This window comes from Nymphalis io, chromosome 7 (assembly GCF_905147045.1).
Source record: "Nymphalis io chromosome 7, ilAglIoxx1.1, whole genome shotgun sequence".
NCBI classification, from domain to species: Eukaryota; Metazoa; Arthropoda; class Insecta; order Lepidoptera; family Nymphalidae; genus Nymphalis; species Nymphalis io.
In genome coordinates, this window is record NC_065894.1 from 5,782,112 (window position 1) to 5,805,093 (window position 22,982).

General features: G+C 32.6%; 4 protein-coding genes across 8 annotated transcripts; 1 reads left to right on the plus strand and 3 right to left on the minus strand.

Annotated features, from left to right (window-relative positions):
* Nucleotides 1-1,127: 1,127 nt before the first annotated feature.
* LOC126769670 (histone acetyltransferase Tip60) lies at nucleotides 1,128-11,941 on the minus strand. 4 transcript variants are annotated; one of them, XM_050488559.1, is made up of 14 exons: nucleotides 11,815-11,941; nucleotides 11,613-11,739; nucleotides 11,302-11,430; nucleotides 10,627-10,764; nucleotides 9,723-9,883; nucleotides 9,239-9,439; nucleotides 8,386-8,469; nucleotides 8,115-8,316; nucleotides 7,093-7,215; nucleotides 5,588-5,750; nucleotides 4,989-5,097; nucleotides 3,642-3,745; nucleotides 3,415-3,462; nucleotides 1,128-1,358 (listed from the first exon to the last, which is right to left on the minus strand). In XM_050488559.1, exons 1-13 carry the CDS (start codon nucleotides 11,857-11,859, stop codon nucleotides 3,456-3,458), a joined length of 1,593 nt encoding a protein of 530 aa, XP_050344516.1. In that variant the 5' UTR covers nucleotides 11,860-11,941; the 3' UTR covers nucleotides 1,128-1,358; nucleotides 3,415-3,455. The 4 variants fall into 4 exon arrangements, with proteins under 4 accessions (XP_050344516.1, XP_050344514.1, XP_050344517.1 ...); XM_050488557.1 differs by having other exon boundaries at nucleotides 11,278-11,430; XM_050488560.1 differs by lacking the exon at nucleotides 10,627-10,764.
* Nucleotides 11,942-12,334: 393 nt separating this feature from the next.
* On the plus strand, nucleotides 12,335-13,663 carry LOC126769712 (mitochondrial import inner membrane translocase subunit Tim9-like). Its single transcript, XM_050488631.1, has 3 exons — nucleotides 12,335-12,523; nucleotides 12,623-12,718; nucleotides 13,449-13,663. The coding sequence occupies exons 1-3, from the start codon at nucleotides 12,476-12,478 to the stop codon at nucleotides 13,581-13,583; spliced, it is 279 nt and encodes a 92-aa protein (XP_050344588.1). The 5' UTR covers nucleotides 12,335-12,475; the 3' UTR covers nucleotides 13,584-13,663.
* Nucleotides 13,664-14,713: 1,050 nt separating this feature from the next.
* LOC126769705 (keratin-associated protein 5-8-like) lies at nucleotides 14,714-16,670 on the minus strand. Of its 2 annotated transcripts, none has more exons than XM_050488623.1 (4): nucleotides 16,508-16,670; nucleotides 16,368-16,397; nucleotides 15,992-16,131; nucleotides 14,714-15,924 (listed from the first exon to the last, which is right to left on the minus strand). In XM_050488623.1, the coding sequence occupies exons 2-4, from the start codon at nucleotides 16,393-16,395 to the stop codon at nucleotides 15,397-15,399; spliced, it is 696 nt and encodes a 231-aa protein (XP_050344580.1). In that variant the 5' UTR covers nucleotides 16,396-16,397; nucleotides 16,508-16,670; the 3' UTR covers nucleotides 14,714-15,396. The 2 variants fall into 2 exon arrangements, with proteins under 2 accessions (XP_050344580.1, XP_050344579.1); XM_050488622.1 differs by having other exon boundaries at nucleotides 16,368-16,411.
* A 493-nt stretch (nucleotides 16,671-17,163) lies between these two features.
* LOC126769673 (UDP-glucosyltransferase 2-like) lies at nucleotides 17,164-22,291 on the minus strand. The gene is made up of 4 exons (XM_050488565.1): nucleotides 21,433-22,291; nucleotides 18,583-18,805; nucleotides 17,868-18,084; nucleotides 17,164-17,694 (listed from the first exon to the last, which is right to left on the minus strand). The coding sequence occupies exons 1-4, from the start codon at nucleotides 22,243-22,245 to the stop codon at nucleotides 17,379-17,381; spliced, it is 1,569 nt and encodes a 522-aa protein (XP_050344522.1). The 5' UTR covers nucleotides 22,246-22,291; the 3' UTR covers nucleotides 17,164-17,378.
* Nucleotides 22,292-22,982: the final 691 nt, after the last annotated feature.

The window sequence follows — 22,982 nt, forward strand, 5'->3', positions numbered from 1 at the left end:
TAATAACGAATAATTTTAATACAAAAAGGAGGATTTACTACGTTTAAATAAATATATTATTTAATTATACAACTCGGTGAAGTATGAGTCGAGATAGATGGTTGAAACTCGGACAATGACCACCGAGTTTTAATGCTTAATTTGTTTAAAATTGATCCCGAACTCGGCGATGAAGGAAAACATTGAGGGGGAATCTGGGGCCCAATTTTACTATATTATAATGATTACGATACGTTTCCGATTCAATTCCAATTTTAACAATTTATTCTATATCTATTCGGACCTGATCTAAATTGATATGACATATACAGTAAATTAAAATCCAAACTTGATTGGAAACTTTTATATTAATGGTATATAATGAAATAAAAGTATAAACTTGAACGATAACGCTCCGATTCGATTGCGATAAAGTGACAATTTGATAGCAGAATTGGTCCCCTTGCATGTGTAGAATGAAATTCTTTCACCTACATTAAAGCAGCATGTTGAAATAAACTCCAAATTTGTAGGGCATTGACAGAATGTTACGTAGTAACTACTAATATTTGATTTAAAAAACTTAAACGATAATTTTCTCAAAGTTCAAAGTACACATTACAAAATCAAAGTAAAAACTTATTGGTAAGATTGCAATATTTCGAGTGAGTTGTTTGTATAAATTAATTTTACTGGTGGTAGAGCTTTGTGCAAGCTCGTCTGGGTAGGTACCACCCACTCATCAGATATTCAACCGCAAAACAGCAGTACTTATTATTGTTGTGTTCCGGTTTGAAGGGTGAGTGAGCCAGTGTAATTACAGGCACAAGGGACATAAAATCTTAGTTCCCAAGGTTGGTGGCGCATTGGCTATGTAAGCGATGGTTGACATTTCTTACAATGCCAATGTCTAAGGGCGTTTGGTGACCACTAACCATCAGGTGGCCCATATGCTCGTCCGTCTTCCTATTTTATATAAAAAAAAATATATTTTTGGCTTTCATTATTATTAACGTTGTTCAGCGAGAAGTTAGGCAACGCTGTCTCCTTCCTTCGAATGTCAAATTAATGCTAACAGAAAGAGATAAATCAGTGTTTAACTAAACAACCGTATAATTTTTATTTTAGGTATAAATTAAATTCAAATAGATGCAATAAAGGTATTTATTTAATATCACAACATACACGTTTAGTTACAGATATTGTATCTACAATATTTTACACGGGCTTTACATTTTCGAATAAAAATATTCTGTTCAATATTTAACTAGTTGCAATGTAAAATTATTTCAACATTAGAAAAATAAAATGGCCGAATCACGATAAATTACCGCCTCTGAGCAATGTTTCTGATATAACTTCCGATCAAATTTTCCTACCTGAAAATTAATACAAATAATTAGACGGAGGTATATATATAAAACATATTCATAAATAATACTATACAACAGAATTTGTACAAATTGTAAGCAAAACTCAACAAACAAATCATACCAGATCAGACGATACCTAGTCTAATGAATAAAAGGCTCCGAGAAAATGGGTTTAAAAGGAGTCGAGCCAATAACATGTTAGGGTTTAGCAGTAAAATTTTTAGTCAAAGCCCAGAGTTTGGAAGTTTACAGTATTTACGTTTCCATGCCCCGGAAAGCCGTTGCATCTTCGTCCGAGTTTCCAGTTGTGTTCCATCGGATTATGAGAGTGAAAAACTGTAGGGCACTTGTGTTTGCGCAAACACTCGTGGAATATAGTGTTTCCAACACAGTTGACTAATTTCCCATAAGTCGCCGTGGTTAAAATCGATCAGAAGGATATCATGTCTAAAGTCAAAAAAAATCTCCTTCCCAAATACCAACCATGGAATTATATTCTATCGTCTTCTTAATAAGGTTATATAAACACAGCAAAAACCATTCGCATCGTCGAGCAGTCGGCCATTGTTATGGCTTGGAGTAAACATTAACAGATGCGAATGTCTATAGGAATGTTCGAGAAGTTAATCGCATAACGAACACACATGTATATATGCGACTACCGCGTTAGTCTAGTGGCTAGATGTAAAACCGCAGGCCCGGAGGTCCTGGGTTCAAATCCCAGGTCGGGCCAATAAAAATTTATTGAATTTTTCTGGTTAAATACTCAATAGTAGCCCGGAGTCTGGAATTCGGAAGCGTGTACACTCCCGTGCCTCGGAAAGCACGTAAGGCTGTTGGTCATGCACCTGAACTCTTTCCGGTCGTGTCGATGAGAGTTAGGGAATAGAGAGTACACTAGTGCACTATAATATGTGCTGTTGGCTAATCTCTCTTGAGATAGGCCGCCGTGGCCGAAATCGCTCTGGAGAACTATTATATATGCGACAAGAATTTCTCTTAAGTAAAAATTACTTACTTGAGAGAGTTTATACTCTTAAGTAAATGACATCGTCGTCATGACTAACTGCTTATATACATTTATTTATAGTTGGAATCCAAAACTTTCGTCAAAGGATGGTTCAACATTTTTGCTTACATTTTGTACAACTCTTGAAATAAATCTAAAAATACATATTTATATGTTAGCGTCGAATATTCGGAAGCGATGTATATAATAAATAAATTATTAAATATATGTTGAATAATGTTATTTTTAACCTATAAGCGTTTAAGCTATAAATTTCGAATGAGTCACGTATTATTTAAATTTAATTAACTTCATGACATTAAGATGAATCATGCTTTTGCTTATAGCGTAATCCAAATGAGGACTAAAGATAAATAAACAACTTTGACCTTGGCTTGACATGACATCATCGGTCGAAATCTAAGATTCGTGAAAAAATTGCGTTTTAAATTTCGGCGGTAGCTTTAAAATTTTGTAAGTAGAATTAAAGCGGATGTAAGTAGTTAAGTGAAATAAATAGGTTTGTTTTATAAATAAACATAAATTAATCAAGTATGTAAGTTTGTAGTGCATTATACAGCAGAGCTATTAGCAAATCGCATGGAATGTGTAAATCTAAGGTTTGCTTGTATTTACTCGTTCTGTCATTGGAATACAATTTATGTACATTTAGATGATAGTAAGTTGAAATAAAAATTTAAACTAGAAAAGTGCATGATTGATTTTCATAATAATAAAAAAAAAAATTAGAAGATCACAGAAAAAATTGTGTTTTTTAATAGCTTCACAGAAAAATTAGCAAAATATATTTTTTATATTACACATGCAGAAACGCTGCGAGCGTTTATTGTAAAATAAAATATTATTATACAGAAAAACAAAACAAGCTTCGTTGTTAGTAAAATATATAAATAAAAATAGCAATGATGTTAGAGCAGATTAAGAAATAATTGTTAGACAAAAATGGTTTTCAAAGCCTTTGTTAGCGATGTCATTTATTAAAATGGTTGTTAAGCTGTTACATATATTCGTTAGGTACAAAATGAGTCATACGTGTCGAAGCCCGAGTTAGTATCTCGCATCTCCGAAACACTTCAAACGCTGGTGACAAAAGAGAAATGTTTACTTTACAGTACAACAAATTATTGTTTTCTATTACAATTAAAGTTCAATATTGTATTTAATACTTATATGCGATAAAGCTTTTAATTTTTAAGAATGAAAGTATAAATTAAATGATAGATGAACGTTAAGATTGAATGTTGTCAGAGTTGGCTTACCATTTGGCTCGTTTGGACCAATCCTTTGGCGTCCAATGCAAACATTTGGGATCGATTCGTAATAATTTCTTCTCCATTGCCTTTTCATGTTGTTGTATCGTTTCCTTAAAAACGTAGGAAATAATATCAGATTGTTATACGAATTCATTTACCAGTGCCTACCTGTTTGGAAGACCGTCAGTATACATGGGTATATGTACACTCATCACAAATTCTACTGCCAAACAACAATATATTGTTGTGTTTCAGTTAGAAAGGTGTGAGCCAGTGTAAGTACAGACAGGAGGGACATAACATCTTAATTCATTCATTCATTGGTAATATTTCTAAATAAGGAATGGTTAATATTTCTAACAGCACTAACGTCTATGGGCGGCGGTGACTACTTCCCAACGGGTCACCACCTATATTATTAAAAAAAACAACTTTTACCAACCACATTATTCATTATGGATGATGATTATATGATTTAACAAATTTTTAGATCTAAATTCGCTTTACAATCTGTTAAATACTTGGTACAAAATGAATGTTGTAGGTAACAAGATCGTTTTACCTTTACTAACTAACTATATATACTAATTATATAGTTACAATATAATAATTATAATATATTCATTTAACATATTGTTAGTACCATGCTATAATTTGTGTGTGTGTCCAATTAAGTTCAATATTAATTTTTTTAAATAAAAATTAACAAATCTCATCACAAAAGTGTTGCCAGTGCCTTTCGATGTATTATTTCCATTATTTTGTTTCAGTTTCGAAGTTTAATGTGTTTATGTGTGCGTGTGAATGTGATTTTTGTTTTCAGATAGAATTACAATCGAAAAAAAGAATCTATTAATCTGGAGACTTTATTCTGTTGCAAAAAATGCATTATGTAACATCTGTCTAGCTTATATTTTGATAAAGGTTTATTACCTTACTCTATGTATACGTCACGCTACGACCCCCGGGGGTGGAGCAGTAACATTTAACGCAGGCGATAAATGTTACTGCTCCACCCCCAGCCCAGTGGTAAGAACGCGTGAATCTTAACCGATGATCGTGGGTTCAAACTCGGGCAAGCACCACTGAATTTTCATGTGCTTAATTTATGATTATGATTCATCTCGTGCTCGTGCAAACATCGTGAGGAAACCTGCATGTTTTTAATTTCACTAAAATTCTGCTACATGTATATTCTACCAATCCACACTGGAGCAGCGTGGTGGAATAAGCTCGAAAACCTCTCCTCAAAAAAAAGGGAGAGTAGGCCTTCAGCTCCGCAGTGGGACATTCACAGGCTGTTACGGATACCTCGCGGAGCAGCCAGTACATAAAATTGAACACAACACTCACCTGATTCACAGAGACGATGTATTGCCCTTTATAGTAATTTATTAGGTTTAAATTCTGCAGAGTACTGATGACGTCCTCTTTCTTAATACTTGTAAGCTCGCAGATTTCACTGCAAAAGTCATAGTAATATTTTTTTTTTAATATAATTTAAATGTTTAAGGAAAGTCTGATAACTATTATACGTCAATTGAATATTAAATTTCAAGTATGATGTAGTTTCGAGAGATAGAACACGTGGAACTTAAACGGAAGCAATGCTTAAAACGTGCTAAATATATGAATAAAATTTCGTAATGAAGTATGAAGAAATTATGATAAATACTTCTCAACCAACCCGCAGTGGATTAGCATACCAGAGTTCAACTCTTTAATATCATTAGAGTTTTTTTACTTAATTTACATTCAAATTAAACATTGTTTAACTCCTAAGCCCCATTCATCTAATTTAAGTTAACTTTCTACCTTCTATAATTTTATTTAAAACGAAAGTAAACATCTCATCTAGACATGAATAAAAAAAAATTAATATAAAAAAATGAATCATATTCTTTTTTACACCAAAACAACCAATCGAATTTCGACATGTCAATAGTACTTACTTAATAGTGATAATTGGTTTCTCGTTGTCACCAACTGGTTTGATATTAATTAATATTTCTAAAATAGTTTGAGCCCAGTAACTTCTGTACGAGAGTAGACCGAGATCAGACAAAGGTTTCTCTGGGGACCCAGTCTTGCCTTCGAATTTTGATAATTCATAACCTGTAATTTAATACATAATTAAGTTAAAAATTGTGAAACGACAGAATCTGTTTGAGTCTACTATTATAGTCTATTTACAAAAGCGCTTTGAGTCTACATTCATCATTCGCACTGCGAAACTTTGGAATGCTTTGCCTGAGTCCGTATTTCCCGATAGGTACAATGTTGTCTTCAAATCCAGAGTAAACAGGTTTCTTATAGGCAAGCGTGCTACATCTTAGACCGTGTCGATGCTTAACATCAGGCAAGTCAACGGTCAAACGCTGGCCTATTAATAGTAAAAAAAAAATCTGTAACAAAACTAAACTAACTATTTTAAGAGAACTAAAAATATTGCGTTCTCTTTCTCTTTTTCTTTCTTTCTGGGACCTTTCCATTCTTTTATAAGGCCGCAGACCCGGAGGTCCTGGGTTCAATTCCCAGGTCGTGCCAATAAAAGTTATTGCGTTTTTCTGACAGAAAATTCTCAGTAGCAGCCCGGAGTCTGGAAGTGTTTTCACTCCCGTGCCTCGGAAAGCACGTTAAACCGTAGATCCTGCGCCTGAACTTTTTCCGGTCGTGTCGGATTGCCGTCCCATAGGATTATGAGAGTTAGGGAATAGAGAGTGCACTTGTGTTTGCGCACATACTTGTGCACTATAATATCTCCTGCGTAGTTGGTTAATCTCTCTTGAGATTGGCCGCCGTGGCCGAAATCGGTCTGGAGGACATTATTATTATCTTTTTGGGATTAAAAAGGATAACAAGCTATGGTTCTCTCAAATAAATTTGACATTGTTTAATATTAAGCAACAGCGATTTCAAATTTTTGAGCGTATTATGTTGTACGACAGAGACACATGCTACATTTATAGCAATAATGTTATATTTATATAGGTGTTAAAGTTTATATAATAATAATGTCCTCCAGACCGATTTCGGCTACGGCGAATAATCTCTCTTGAGATTAGCCAACTACGCAGGAGATATTATAGTGCACAAGTGTGTGCGCAAACACAGTTGCACTCTCTATTCCCTAACTCACATAATCCGATGGGACGGCAATCCGACACGACAGGAAAGAGTTAAGGCGCAGGACCAACGGCTTTACGTGCGTTCCGAGGCACGGGAGTGTACACACTTCCATTTTCCAGACTCCGGGCTACTACTAAGAATTTTCTGACAGAAAAACCCAATAACTTTATAGACCCGACCTGGGAATTGAACCCAGGACCTCTGGGTCTGCGGCCGACCACATCAAGCCACTAGACCAATGAGGCAATTAATATATGGTATAGCTTGAGGATTAAGTGTGTGTATGTATGTGTGTGTGTGGGGGGGGGGGGTGACTGTATGTACTTACTAAATTCTATAAGTAATGTTCCATATCCTTTTCTTTGATATGGAGGCAAAGTTAATATACAAGCTACATTGTAGTCTTCTGTGCTCTCTTTCTCTTTTGAAAAATAGCCAACTATGTGAAAACCTGAAATTGTAAAAAAAAAATGATTTACCATATTGTCTTATTAAAACAGGACACGTTACAATAAAAAATACCGGTCTAACCTATATACCGAATAAGTTTCAAATATACATACATATGTTTTACATAAGCTAATTTCAATAAATTTGTGTATAATTTTTTTTTTTTTATTACACAAAGCTTCAATAGCGCAACGTTTTACGGGCCGTATAGCGTCCCCACTCTTAACACAAGCTTAATTAGGGAGTAAATAGGAATATTAATATTTCCTTAAAATAAGGGATAATGCTTATATATAAATTATATTTTTTTATTTACGATTTTAAATTATATAATTTAAAATGAGTTACATTAGTAGTATGTAAAATATTTTCATATGAATTACTTAAAAGTAAAGTAAAGTTAGTAACTGTGAATGTCCCACAGCTGGGTTAAGGTCTCCTATCCCTTTTTGAGGAGAAGGTATGGAGTTTATTCCACCACGCTGCTCCAATGCAGGTTGGTGGAATACACATGTGGCAGAATTTCAGCGAAATTAGACACATGCAGGTTTCCTCACGATGTTTTCCTTCACCGTAAAGCACGAGATTAATTATAATCACAAATTAAGCACATGAAAATTCAGTGGTGCATGCCCGGGTTTGAACCCACGATCATCGGTTAAGATTCACGCGTTCTTACCACTGGGCCATCTCGGCTTTTTTTTATGAATTACTTAAGAATAATTTTTAAGTTTTTACGAAGTGACGGATAAAGAGTTGTTAGAAGAACACACTTGAATAGAACATGGATCGATTTTGATTTTATTTCGACTAATGCGTAAGAAATATCACTTCTATGGACACGACGTATCATTTATAAATCTAGTTAAGCGCCGCGAAATATATATGTTTTATATTTACCTCTTGAATCGAATTCCGTCATAACGTAAAATAAAAATGGATCAGTGTCATAATACAATGTCTTGTGGTCTAAGAACAGCTTTGCGAGTAAACATAGATTTTGAGCGTAGCATTTGTTCTTCCTGCCGTCTATCTCGAAGAATGATATACTGCCTTTGCGATATATCTCGTTACCCGGCGGATGTTTGAGTTTGCATTTTATCTAAAAAAAAAAAATATATCACAACAGAAAAAAAATTGAAAAAAAATTAATCATAAAAAATATACTTACAAGATGTCTTTCTAAACACTTTTTACTTTTTCTGTATTTGAGACAGAATTCACAAATGTATATACATGGTAAGTTAACCATTTCCTGAAAATAAAAAACCAATGAAAATTTTAGTATTATTCGCTCTAACAGGTCGATAGGAATCATGTATACCCCCTGAATAGATGTTACAATTGTAAAATGACTGACTGACAGACACCACCACCACCAACCTCTTGGTGTATTTGGATGAAATGTTATATAGAAATTTGTTATTGAACGTTAGTGCTCAACTAAGAGAGAATTTTTCAACATTGAATGAGGGAAAGTTGAATGGCAGTTCGTCAAGCCATAAAGTTTAAATGCAATTTGATTAATTATAATAATATCCTGGGACATTTTTTACACACGGCTATCTGATCCCAAATTAAGCTTGTACAGAGCTTGTACTATGGAAAATAGGCAACTGATATACTACATATACTATTTTTGTTTTGTAAATACATACTTATATAGATAATTACACCCAGACTCAGGACAAACAGACATGTTCATGCACACAAATGTCTGTCCTGGGTGGGAATCGAACCCACAACCTTCGGCGTGAAAGGCAAGTATCTATCAACCATGCCAACCGGCTCGTCGGCTCGTTTGATTGTGTTTAGTGTTCTAACTTATTTGACGATTTATTTGTATACAAGTTCGCTTTTTTTCAACGTTTCCGATGGGATACCCAACGAGTACTCGGCTAGTAATTTTATAAAAAAATAAAGATTAGAAAATACGATGAAAAATCTCACGGATATGTAAGAACGGGTACATAATCTAAAAGCCCGATTGGCGACTCGACGCGTGGAGGGGGGCGGGGGCTCACCTGCGGGTAGGGCGCGAAGTACCAGGGTCGGATCCGGTGTCTGCCGAGCTCGATCATCTCGATGTTCTTCATGCGCGTGACGAGGTCGTCGTGTCCGTGCGCCACGAGGCTGCCGGACGTGCGCGGGCGCGCCGTGGGCGTCGCCGCGCCGCTCGCCGCGCCCTCGCCCTCCGCCGCCTCCGCCGCGTCCGCCGGCGGGCACTGACGATATTTCTTTATTAATACTGCTAGTGTACGCCTTTCGAGATGCCCATTGATGTAAAGAAATAAAAACAAAACAGAAACGGCCCGGCTCAAGCAAAAACATTCTCGCCGACTATGTTTGCTGTGGGCGGTCCAGCGGTAAATACTGTAATATACAATGTTCCTACGTTGTATATACATTAATGTCTGTACTGGTACTTCAAGGCAGCTGACGTTAAATATTAACTTAAATTGTTAATAATATTTTTAATTTAGATTTCAAACGTTTTAGATAACTCACATCGTTCTCCGAAGAATTAGCTTTTCGCTTTCTGTTCATTTTCTTTTGTAACGCAGCGGCGAGAACTGCGCCTCCGTTGACGAGCGACGGTGAATCATTCACGAGTGTGGGACTCGCCGGCCGAGATATTAGCTGACGAGGTTCTAATGGTGGAACTTGAACTGGAAAAATATATTTTTATTGTCAAAAATCCATTACCGGTTTGATAAAAGAAAAACTTTTAGTGTTTAATTTTGATATGAAAGGCTGGTTTACCTTGAGAAAATGTATGTAATTGCCTAAAGTAAACCATCAAAGAAGATTCAACAAGAGAATTGTAAAGGTACTGTGTCTGTCTAGTGGTGTTTGGATCAAAATACCAAATATCTGTTACGACCATATTCATTTAAAAAATATATAAGTCAGATAAGAACCTATTTTATTTATTGTCACATAAAAAACAATTATTATATTAATAAATCCTATCAATCAACACAATATAAAAGATTACTAATTACTTACCTACAGTGTAATTAATCTGCAAAAATATGTTAAATGTTTCTCTATGTTCATTGTAATGCAAATTGAGTGATAACTCGTGGTATGTGTTACTATTGATAAACGTAATATGATAAAAAAATGCTATTGTAATATGGATTATTTGAGTTTGTAGTGTGCCTTAAATTATAATCATTTTGCTGCCTAATAATATGAAAGTAGTAGATCCGATTTTGAGTATAAATAAGACGGTGGAATCACCTCCTAGTGCAAGATTAACCAATGGCTTATTAAAGGGCTATTAAACATATGCCAAAAAGGCAACTGTACCATCTAAAATTAATTTGAATGCATGTTTTTATATATTATAATAATATAATAATTACATTATTGATTAATTTATTTATAAAAATTAAATAAAACATACCAGGAATAATTTTTGGTGTTGAACCATTGAGTGGGGTTTGTATTTTCTCTGGTAATTTTGGTGTTGTTTGATGGTTCACATTATTTTCTCTATTGCTATTGCTAACAGTTTTCTGATTTTCATTGCAGACAGTTTCATCTGCAGAAAAAATAATAAATTTAGATTTATCTATATTTACAATTTTAATAATACTCATTCATTATTTTTCTATAAGAATAATAACGCATCATGTTATTATGGCTCTCATATAAAGAATATTATTTTATAAAATTTAGATTAGTAACAGTAAGAAACAATATATATGCTAAAATGAAGGCTGAAATACAAAATAAGTCATGCAAAATGCCAATCAAAATATAGTATTTCATGCAAAAAAGCCAATATAAAAAACTTTAACTTTAACTGAATCATTTTAACATTCATCACTTATCTATTATATTCATATAAAAAAAATGTTATATATTTTCCATGCTATCTTAGGTACAGAAATCAATTGTATGGACCTCTGTGCCATCAATCATTGTACATTATATACAAAATAACAGAAACGAGAACAAATATCAGATAATTGTAGGTTTTTTGAAACATTATTAAGACAACAAACCAAAATGTGACATGAAGAGCATTAACTAATAGCTAAAACACACATACTAAGAAAATTAGGCATGACGCCACCTCCAGATCCAATGTGAGTTTTCTTTGGAGTCGTTGTTCCACCAGTTGGTGCGCCATCTCTTCTTGGAAACTGTACCTTTCTTGTGTCCAGCCATGATTCTCCAACCCACTCGTCCAAACGTTTATTAACTGAAATGAATATTTTCTTCATATTTATATTTGTTTTTTATTAGCACTGTAGCTTATATTATTTATTTTATGAATGAAGCATTAAATTTGTTAATTCAATTAATTAATCAACTTATTAATATACAAACAAAAACTTTGTATGTGTAAATACATTTGGAAATAAAACACAAGAAAAAGCTTACAGTCAACATAGTGTACATAATATCCTCTTTGTCCTCGAACTTCTTTGATACTTATAATTTCAGCGAGAGGCCAATCATCTCCGCCTTGCATTCGAACTGGTAATCGACATCCCTCCACCAACGATGCCTGTGCATAGTAATATGGTATCAGTATACATTATGCTAAAAAATAATATAATCGTAACTATTGGTTTACACATACGGCTGAGTCACAAAATGTCGTAATTTCGTCTTCATTTTCAGTCATTATGGAAATAGTTTATATTTTTGTGATTAAAACTACATTAAATCTCCCTTGTTTTACAATAAATTGTCAAACTATTTTGACATCAGTCAATGGTATGACAACTGACAGTTGAGTTGATTAGTTTATTGTTTTTGAATTTTTTGTGTTAAGGTGTTTGTTTCAACGAGAATTAAAAATTGCAAATATCTAATGTCTTGCTTTTTAAAATCGTGCATATAAAGAAATCTAATAATTAAAATTCATCGTGTTGAATAAGAAAGCATGATGAAATAAAAAGGTTTCGTTGTATTTGTATAGGACAGAATGTTTCTTGTTTGTACTTGTAAAAGACAAATTCAATTATTAAAAAATATAATTTATTATAATATATAAATCATTTTATAACCACAAAATCCATCCGTAACATATTCGTCATAAAAAAATTTAGTATATTATTATTCATTTATTAAATTGTTCTCTTCTCTTAGCAATTGGCAATACTGTTTCTAACCTCAAATTTTCCTCAATTTCAATTCTGTAAGTTAAAAAATAGTTTATAATTTTCCTCTAACTAAAACTATAGGCTGTGAAAATTTAAAACAATTATTTATCTAAACTTTTATTCATAAATATAAAAATGGCTGCCTCAGCACAAATGATGAGTGAAGCGGATCAAATAAAAACGGTAATCTACTGTTTTCTTAAAACAAATACATAATTTGATGTAAACACCTTTACATAATTACACTTTTATATTATTTATAAAATGTGCTATGTTTTTCAGTTCAAAGAATTTCTGGTACAATACAACAAACTATCAGAACTTTGTTTTAATGACTGTATTCATGACTTTACTTCGAGAAATCTTCGACCCTCTGAGGTATTTATTAATTAATATATATTTATTATACTTCAATGACACAAGATTTTCTTTTTCTTTTATTTGTTATATTATTATGCAATTGTTATAAAATATTTGCTAAATCAAATCTTAAATTGGAACCATTTATCAACTTTAATATACTACTATTAATTTATATAATATTTCTAACAATAGCAACTTCCCCCAAAAATTATTATATTAAAAAAATACCTCAATAGCACTAATGGTTTAAGTCATTTTATGATTCTTACCTCTTGTTACTTTTATACATCCTCTTAGCATATTTTTAATTTGAGGTGGAAAATAGGAATAATAGTATATCACAATGACCAAGCCGAGATGGCCCAGTGGTAAACGCGTGAATATTAACCGATGATCATGGGTTCAAATACGGGCAAGCACCACTGATTTTCATGTGCTTAATTTGTCATTATAAATCATCTCGTGCTTGATGGTGAAAGAAAACATTGTGAGGAAACAAGCATGTGTCTAATTTCACTGAAATTCTGCCACAAGTGTATTTCACCAACCTGCATGGGAGCAGCGTGGTGGAACAAGCTCCAAACCTTCTTCTCATAAAGGGAGCGAGGCCTTAGCCTAGCAGTGGGACATACACAGGCTATTAACTGTATATCACCATAGCTTAGGAAGTATTAATTGAGGGAAATAAAAGTGTATAACAAAATATATTAATGTAATAGTAATAAATATTAATTTTATATTACAGGATAAGTGCACAATCAACTGTATGGACAAGTATTTGCGAACAAATCAACGTGTCTCACAGAGATTCCATGAATTCCAGATGATAGCTAATGAGAATATGATTGCTTTAGCTCAGAAATCTGGCAATCCTAGCTAAGGTTCCATTATATATGTTAGTATTAATTTATTCTATTAGTGTTTTTGTTTGAATGTTGTCAAATAAAATGTTGTTAAACATTCGGTTATTTACATTAATAAATCTTTGTTGCTTCTTGAATTCACCAGTGTAAAAGAAAGTTGACTATAGTAAAGAAGTACTAAACTTTAAAGCACTCACAATAGTAATTGCTTTGACAATGCATTTTACAAAACCCCAGTGTCGAGTCAAGGTATAGACAATGAATCAAATACGATTCACTTGCTTACCTAATTTTATTAAACCATTAAACTACTACAATTGAAAAATATTTGAAATTTATAATGCCAGACATAAGCTAATAAAACTCTTTTTGAAAACATCTGCTTGCATCCTATTCTCTAAGAATTTTTACACTGTGGTGCTATGAGGCATTTTTGTATTTTAGTCTAAAGGGCTACTGTAAACCTGGTTAAAGGGCGGCTGAGTATATGTTAGGTTTCTTTTTCGAACTGGTGGTAGTTTCTAGTTTGACTATCAATAAGTAAGTGTAATGCTTCCATGTTGAATAAAATATTTTGATTCTGTTTTGATTTTCAAAGATAATCAAAATAATAATAAATACAAAACAATTTATAATTTCATACAATGCCACAGTTATTAGAGCTGAAATATGAACAAGAAACACGGCTACAAACATAAGAGTATGTCACATTTCCAAATGTTGTAGCTTTAAAACCCAAATGGTCACTATCGTACCACTCTTCACTAATATATAGGTATATTCTCATACATAATATGTATGTTGTTGGTCGTCAAGTGACGAAACAGTATTCTTTATGTATTATATATATATATATATATTTTATATTTAAATGTGTGAACTGGGCTATTTTGTGGTATTAGTAGTAATTCAATTGACAATTTTTTTAGTAAACCTTTTATTTGTCTATTTCTTACAATAATATATTTTGTATTTAAAATAAAACAAAAACATTTTAACTTTTTAATTTAGAATTGAGTGAAAAAGATGCAAACGTTATTTATTTTAAAATTTGGAAATGATAACTACGAAAGATTGTTGTGACATATTCTTGGTAGTTTTTGCTACCTAAGTTAATTTTAGAACAATAATCTTTTGATAATGGCACGACATGTTTCAGTTGCCGAAATAAACTGTATGAGTTTTTATTTACGTTTCTATATGTTGGAAGCGTAGATATTGAATATTTTTGTTAACATCAATCACTAAAGCGCGCGAAAACCAATTCTAAATTATTTTTAAATCTTAAATCACTGAATAGGGAAAATATTTCACCCTATTGATCTTTAGGATTCAAATTAGGAAAGTTTGAAGAATATGCTAAAGCAAAGCAGTAAAATGTCTATGGGTTCATCTTAATATATTTGATCCTGCCACCATTGTATCAACAAATTGCGCGATGGAGGAATGTTGGAATAAGGTTCAAAACTTTTCAAAACTCTAGGCTTTGCCCAGCAGTAGTTTTTTTAATTTATTTACGTTACGTTAGCTTGGCATATGAGATGCAGTATATTACATCTACAAAACCTTAACTTCAGGATATTTTTTCCTCCAAATCCTTGAAATAAAAATATTTCTATTGTAGTCTGTAATAATTATTTATTAGGGTCATAGGTAATTTGATTAGGACAAAGTCATATTCAAAAGTTTATTACTTTATAATAATAATTGTTGAAATCAACTAGTGTGCAACTGAAGTTCATTTAAAATAAATATAAAAAAGGAAAATACTATTAATCTTATATAAGACAATAAATTGTTGATAATTCAATTACATTTCTAGAATGTTTCTCAAGTCTTTTTATATGAGGCTTTACTCTCTGTCCGACATGTCATACATAACACACTCTTTTTTGTGCATGGCTTTGGACATCTCTGTTCTGGAGGAGTAAAGTCTAAAACGAATGAGGACTGGGAACTTGTGTAATCAAAATGGTAATCGTTGAACTTTGCTTCCACACTGAATTTCGCTGCGGTCGTTAAATTGTCATTGTCGTCTGTATTTAAGACATACTTTAGTGGATATGGTCCTGAAGGAGCATTGCTGACATTCGAAGGCTTAGTGCAAATACTGTATTGCCCTCCATGTCTTATGATCCTAATTAAGGGTTGTGTGCTACAGGCAGGAGCTTTGCAACATGATGTAGATGAGGGGCAAACCGCTATACATTTTGGCGGCATACAACAAGGCTTGGAACATGGCGTTCGGGAACAACTTGAAGGACACGATGGACAGTCACTTGATTTCATGCAATTATGTTGTTCAATTCTTTTGAGAACTTGGCAGGATATGTGTCCAGGTCGCCAGCCGCAGCGCAACTAAAAATGGAACTCTTTATTTCATGCTATAAAGCGAAAAAATAATATTTTATGGTAAAACATGAACCTGATGTTCTGGTGCATCCTTTGCTGTGTAGAGCCATCCCATATGTTTCGGGATGGGACCCGGTTTGACTTCGACTTTTCTTAAACATCGATGTTTCGGTAGGTCGCAACGACCCAAACAACTTACTGAAGATTTATTGGCTATAGTAAAAAAAAAAACAATCGATTATTATGATAATACGAAGACAAGGCCTACATGAAAGACAATATGGCTGTGAGAGATGACCAGTGCATCGACGGAGGATTTGATTAGAAATTTAGATGGAAAAAAATAAATACACCAATAATTAGGAAAAGAGAAAACAAATGATTAAAATATAAAATTTAAAAAGTACCTAATAGATAAATTATTCAAATTCTAGAAATTAATGACTTACATCTACCGGGCTTACAACAGCACGCCATTTCTGAAATAGGCGACCTAAAGAATAATAATAGAAATTATTTATCGTATTTATTCTTAAAAGTTAAGTACCTATACTAAAAATTCGGTGTTTTCATTTAGTTCAAAACTTACCTCCTTTTATGGTGTTAGGGTAGATGAAGCTTTTTTTCTTTTGCCATGTTTGCTGAAGCAGAATTCTGCTTATCTTACATTTTAATAATGATTAGATTATTGAATATAGTTAATATTCAAATATATTGTAACGTGTATATCAAAAATGAAATGCCAAAAATGACAACTCCATAATTTTCTAAATTATGTAGAACACAAAATCAAATTAATCAATTATTCTTTATGGCCTGTTCTTCTCGTGAATTTAAAAAATACTATACAAATGAAGATACTTTTTGTATGTATAATAAGTGTTTATTTTTATGATATATTGATATATTTTGATCAAAGTTTAGATCAAAGATAGATAGATTTTAATGTAATTAAGATGCAAATTTAGGAATTGTAACCCATAATAAAACTAATTTGAGGTTTAAAAGTATAAAATTAAGTCTTAAATAACTATACAAAGGAATTAATTTGGAAGTGTCTTTCAAAGTAACTGCTTATCTTTAAGTTAATATAATATGGCTAGTTAACAAAACCATAGTAACCATGTTTTTATTTTAGACTAGGTAGTATTTTAATTATTATTAGGGCTACCTAATAATAAAAATATTTTATATGTATAATTCGAATAGACCGCGGGTTTTGCTAGTTGTAAATAAAGTTACTCATAATTATTTGTTACTTTATTACATACCAAAAATAATTTATACGAGGTAAAAAAATACAGCATCCATTGAATTAAGTTTCATTAGGCTTTTTTAAAGTCACATATTTTGCTAATACGTACTTCTTAATTAATGATAAATCCTATTTCATCATCTTATTTTGGCTTCGTAATTTCTTCATATATCATATATAAATAATTAGTTATTTCTTTAGAAGATCATTCACGCTTAGATCTTTTCTTGTTTTTGTTCTTGCTAGGATGTTCTTGGTTTGTGCTATTTGTTTTTCTGTTTTTGCTACATAGCGCGAACACAATACATTTTAACATATATATTGTTAATAGTAATGCCATAGCAAAAATGCCAATGACGTCTAAATTATAGTATTGATAACAAGGTATATCAGCGGCAGCAGTCCTAAATGTCATGTTAGGATAACGGGCAGCGAATTCTGTCCAGTAAATTGCTGTATCCAGAGGAGGCATGGGGCGGTCATGCCATGCCTTTGATAATAATTTTGCATTTTTTCGGAACCTGTAAGAGTATTTATTAAGTAGTCTTAATGTGCATTTATGAGAAAAATACTTTGTATTTATAAAACATTAAATAAAATTGTATTTTTCAATTTAAAATTAATTATTTTCTGTAAATAGGTATTGGGTTTTTCATAACTTTATTAAGAAATACTATTTTTAGTTCTTACTTACGTCGGATCTAAAACCTTTTTAAAGGCAGTGACTAGATTATCTTTCGTTAAGTCTTTGATCTGTAGCTGTACTCCAAGTCCACTTTCTTCGATAGCAGCGGCATTAGCTGGCTGATCACCAATCACAGGCATTGCTACCATTGGCACTCCAAAATGTATTGCTTCTGTCGTACTGCCCATCCCAGCATGTGATAGGAATGCTAAAGTTTTGGGATGTCCTGAAAACATTTTACTTAATTAACATAATATGTAATTATGAGTTTTTAGCAGATCAATTAATTAACATGAGAAATATTTGTCTGACTCATGACTGTTGCATTGTCTTATATAGCTACCATAGTGTTCAACCATTTACAAAAGTTACATATGCAAATTCCTATCCTATCTGAAATGAACTCTTAAATTATTTACAAGGAGATTTTACTCGAATGCACAATACATTTAATTTAATTTGCATGAATATAAACTGTGACTACATTCTAACTTTGCGTTGAATGATTGCGCTGAAGTCATAAATATTCGTACTCTCCTAACATAGACAGTCTTTTGTTTGTTTTGGTCTGTTGGGTTTTTAATAGTTTGTACGCATGCTTTTTAATTCAAGTACCTACTATAATTTTGATTATAAAATATCATCTCCTTAGGTCGAATTTAAGGCAAAGGGATTGAGGAAGAGAGGGTAGAATTTAATATTTTATAGCACTGCAAATGCTCACCTAATATATCCACCTGTGGCAACCAGTTTGAAAGATAAAGTTTATTTTTGTTCAATAACATATTTTCATTTTCCCATTTCCATATAAATCTCTGTGGGAGTTCTGCGATTGCTTCTAAAACAGCTTTGACCTTATCTTCTGGCATTGTAGAGCTTCTGACGACAGAGCCAAAACTAATGTATACTACACCATGTTCTGCTTCTTCGATGAATTTCAGCAAATCCTTTAAATAATTAATTTCATTTTATTAATAAAAAACAAAAAAAAAACTTTTAAAAACTATATCTAATTAAATAATGTCTATTATGTAATAAGCAGTAAGTGAAAAGAATGTGAAATTCAGGATGAAAATTCAGGCATCTCTACAAACTCGCAGATAGTTTTGAAGTAAGCTCGAAATCCTTCTTTAACAGGAGGTGGCATTTTCTTAAAAGTTAGAAAAGATTACCTGAGGGTGAGGCGTATGTATTGATTTCGGTATATCGAATTTTAATTTCAAGTAGAATACGATATTCAATATATAATCTCTTGATGATCATGATTTATTTTTAAAATTATAAATATATTGTCGCCAGGCTTTAGAGAAGAATTCATTTTGCAAATGTACCAGTTAAACCCAGCGGAACACTGCACTTTCCAGATTATTTTTTGCACTGCAGCTTGTTCTTGTGCTTTTAAACAATATGGACGTAAAATAATATAAATAATATATATATACAAAAAATCAAATTGTTTTATATATATATATATATATATATTAGTTTAGTGGTTAGAACACGTGAATCTTAACCGATGATCGTAGGCTTAAACCCGGGCAACTGAATTTTTATGTGTTTAATTGGTGTTTATAATTCATCTCGTGCTTGCCGGTAAAGGAAAACGTCGTGAGGAAACCTGCATGTGTCTAATTTCATTGAAATTCTGCCACATGTGTATTCTACCAACCCGCATTGGAGCAGCGTGGCGGAATAAGCTCCAAACCTTCTCCTCAAAAAGGAGAAGAGACTATTAGGAGAGAGTAATATTAGTTTAGATATAGAAAAGTGCATGCCGCTAAAACTTAGTTTTCTTTGGGAATTTTTTGTATCTATTATCGTTGTGTGTGCGACGGCCTGCGATTTGGAGTAACTCATTTCAGTCTAGTTAGTTTTTCATTACTAATTTTAAATTTAAAACTGAATGATTAAATAGTTCCAAAAGTAAAATTACACTCTTATTAGATAATCATATTGAAGTACGTTGTAGGCCATAACATATATTTTTCTATGTAACTTATTTCAATTCCTATTCATTCCTTTTCAACTTGTACTTGTATTTTAATAAATATATCTTTAATATATTTCAAGTTTCAACGTCTGACCCACATGCACTTTCACATGCAGTGATAAAGCTGAGCTTAGACTACGATAAAATGTCAGACATTAATTTCTTTACTGTTCAAACCTAAACATTTTCTTTTGCCTGGCCCAATGGTCGGAACTTTTGTCGTAGCTGTTTACACTTAGTGCAGCGGCTATAACTGCTTATACTGCAATTAAACAACGACGTAAGTAAACGTAAAACAAGTACATCTTATTTTTCTTAAACACTATAAGGCTTTGGTGGAACTCATTTCTAGCAGTATTGTGTAGGAGTGTATAGAAATATGTCGAACGTGTTTGGGAACTCGGCAACCGCCAGAGATTTTCGGACAAAATGTGTTTACACAGTCACTGATTGAACATTACTATAAGGGACACTCGCGTTCACACACAAACACAAGTGTATTACACTGAGTGTATAGTGATGACCAATTGAATCTTTAACAGGTTTCCGTAAACGACTATGCCTTTTATCAATATCAAAACGAGTTGTGGTCTAATATTATAAGTTCCAACATTAGTCCAGTCGGGTTCCTCAAAAACAGGCTTTAAGACACGAAAAATCCCGACTCTCGCCCGCGATTAGTTTCTTAGTAAGTTTGTTCTTTACAAATATTTGCACAACAATTATCACAATGCAAGGATAGTAAACGAATTAAACGTAAAAAATATGTCGTATATATATATATTTTTTTTTTTTTTTTTATAGAATAGGAAGGCGGACGAGCATATGGGCCACCTGATGGTAAGTGGTCACCAACGCTCTTAGACATTAGCATTGTAAGAAATGTCAACCATCGCTTACATATCCAATGCGCCACCAACCTTGGGAACTAAGATTTTATGTCCCTTGTGCCTGTAATTACACTGGCTCACTCACCCTTCAAACCGGAACACAACAATATCAAGTATTGCTGTTTTGCGGTAGAATATCTGATGAGTGGGTGGTACCTACCCAGACGAGCTTGCACAAAGCCCTACCACCAGTAAAGTATAGTAAGCAATAGCGTTTTATAGTCAAATTTTGAATATAAATGAACATGAAAAAAAATATTTTAGGATTAAATAGTCTACATATTTGTTCTCTGCTTGTTTTACTATCTGTGATGCTTTTAAGTAGTCACAATTTGTTTTGTATGATTGTTGTAGATGATTTGATATTTTAAAATTACCTTCTTACAATGACCTATTGTTGCTAACACGCTGTTTTTTCTAGGGAGATAAAAACATACCTAGTGTGGTGAAGAAGATTTCTAAAACAACATTATAATAAAGCTAAGCTACTGACTTTAGATTGTCGATTTTTATTATTTGTTTTGTTTGTGCCTAGTGTTTTTATATAGGTACCTACTAAATTATTATTAATATTTAAGTAATTATTTTTAATAGCTTGCAGAAAAAAATACCTATAAATATTGGTTAGATGAGGATCACGCTTTTTAATTCTGTTTATATATTATGTGATATAGTAACAAAATTAAACACTTACTCCGGTTAAGGGTTTTGTTTCCTTTACATGGTAGCCACCCACTTCAATGACATTAGCTGGGAATAGTCTTGAACCAGTTAAAATAAAATTGTGATATATAAGTAAAAATTTAATTTCTCTAGCCAAATCTTCTAAGGGAGGTATGTCGTCGTAATATTGCGCAAGTGTTTGCTGATTATTTCTCTGACTAAATATATAAAACATTGTTTTAAAATAAACATCTAAAATAGTTATTTGAATTTTTTGTAATAGCGTAGGTTTCGTTCCCCCTTCCAGAAAGTGGAAGGGAACGAACGATGGGTTGTTCGGAATACCGAATCTGTTGTAATGCCATGGCATTAAAATGTGCGACATTATACCAACGACGGGCGCTTGTAGCTTATAAGCTATACCCAAAGCACAATCACTGTTAAACTGTTCCACAACAATAACGTCAAACTTTGGTTTATCTTTAACAAGTTTTTGTACATCTTTATTAGCTAGCATTATATCACAATTCACTTTTCCTGAGTTCGTTAAATATATACCAACTTCCAGAATACTAAAGAATGATCTATGAAACGGTAAATTATCTTCAATAGCATCGATACTTCCCGCTAAACTTATGTCATGATAATTCTTCGGCGGGTCATCTTGTGGAAAGTGTGATATCACTGTTACATTGTGGCCTCGTTTGGCTAATTCTTGTAAATACACTTTAAATACAAAAAAATGACTCTTTCCATGGTACGGTAATATGCTTAGAATATTTAGTGAAATAACATTAAATGGTATTATCAGTAATATCGCTATACGTAATGTATTCGAGTACATTATTTTTAGAGCTACGGAGCAAGCGCGTTCGTCCGTGCGTTTCTGGTAAGTGATTCATACTGACCTTGCATGATACATTCTAATAGGGAACTTTATGCCGTACTCAATTAAAAAAGGTTATTGAGTGTTGCTACTGTCAATATTATTGGGAGTGATGGGCAATGAATCAATATAACTTATAACTAATATTAAATTTAATAAACATGTATTATTGTAACTGTTTATTTAGTTTAATTTTCTTACAATTTTATTAGATCACACGGATGGCAAATACTTTCGGTATTTTAAATTATAAATACATAATACGTGCATTTGATTATTCAAAGTAGTTTGATGACCTCTCCACTAGCGGCTCGGCTAGAATACATGTGACATAAATCTTATGAGTCCAGTCTGTGGTGACTAGTAAAATTGTTTAACTAAAATTGCGAGTTCAAACCCGGACAAGCACCACTGAGATTTCATGTGTTTAATTTGTGTTTATAATTATTCATCTTGCGCTCGGTTTTGAAGGAAAACATTGAGTGAAAACCTGCATGATGAAGGAAATTTTATCCGACGTGTCATGACACATCCGCATTGGTGCCACATTGGGAAGAACATTATTTTACTTATATAAATACTCTAACAGATGCCTTGCATTTTTTTATACAATTTGAACAAAACTTATAATTTTGATACATATAATACAGCTTATATTAAAAATGGTACTATTATTGACATTAAAAAACCCAAGT

Coding starts and splice junctions, on each gene's coding strand:
- LOC126769670 (XM_050488557.1), bottom strand. CDS start 11,859: ATGACTGAAAATGAAGACGAAATTACGACATTTTGTGACTCAGCC. Junction 10,765..11,277: donor CGTCATGCCTAATTTTCTTA/GTATGTGTGTTT, acceptor TTTTTTCTGCAG/ATGAAACTGTCTGCAATGAA. Junction 3,746..4,988: donor ACATCGTCTCTGTGAATCAG/GTGAGTGTTGTG, acceptor TACGTTTTTAAG/GAAACGATACAACAACATGA.
- LOC126769712 (XM_050488631.1), top strand. CDS start 12,476: ATGGCTGCCTCAGCACAAATGATGAGTGAAGCGGATCAAATAAAAACG. Junction 12,524..12,622: donor AAGCGGATCAAATAAAAACG/GTAATCTACTGT, acceptor TATGTTTTTCAG/TTCAAAGAATTTCTGGTACA. Junction 12,719..13,448: donor GAAATCTTCGACCCTCTGAG/GTATTTATTAAT, acceptor TTTATATTACAG/GATAAGTGCACAATCAACTG.
- LOC126769705 (XM_050488623.1), bottom strand. CDS start 16,395: ATGGCGTGCTGTTGTAAGCCCGGTAGAT. Junction 16,132..16,367: donor CTGTTGTAAGCCCGGTAGAT/GTAAGTCATTAA, acceptor TTTTTACTATAG/CCAATAAATCTTCAGTAAGT. Junction 15,925..15,991: donor AGGATGCACCAGAACATCAG/GTTCATGTTTTA, acceptor TTCCATTTTTAG/TTGCGCTGCGGCTGGCGACC.
- LOC126769673 (XM_050488565.1), bottom strand. CDS start 22,245: ATGTACTCGAATACATTACGTATAGCGATATTACTGATAATACCATTT. Junction 18,806..21,432: donor AAACAAAACCCTTAACCGGA/GTAAGTGTTTAA, acceptor AATTATTTAAAG/GATTTGCTGAAATTCATCGA. Junction 17,695..17,867: donor AAAAAGGTTTTAGATCCGAC/GTAAGTAAGAAC, acceptor ATACTCTTACAG/GTTCCGAAAAAATGCAAAAT.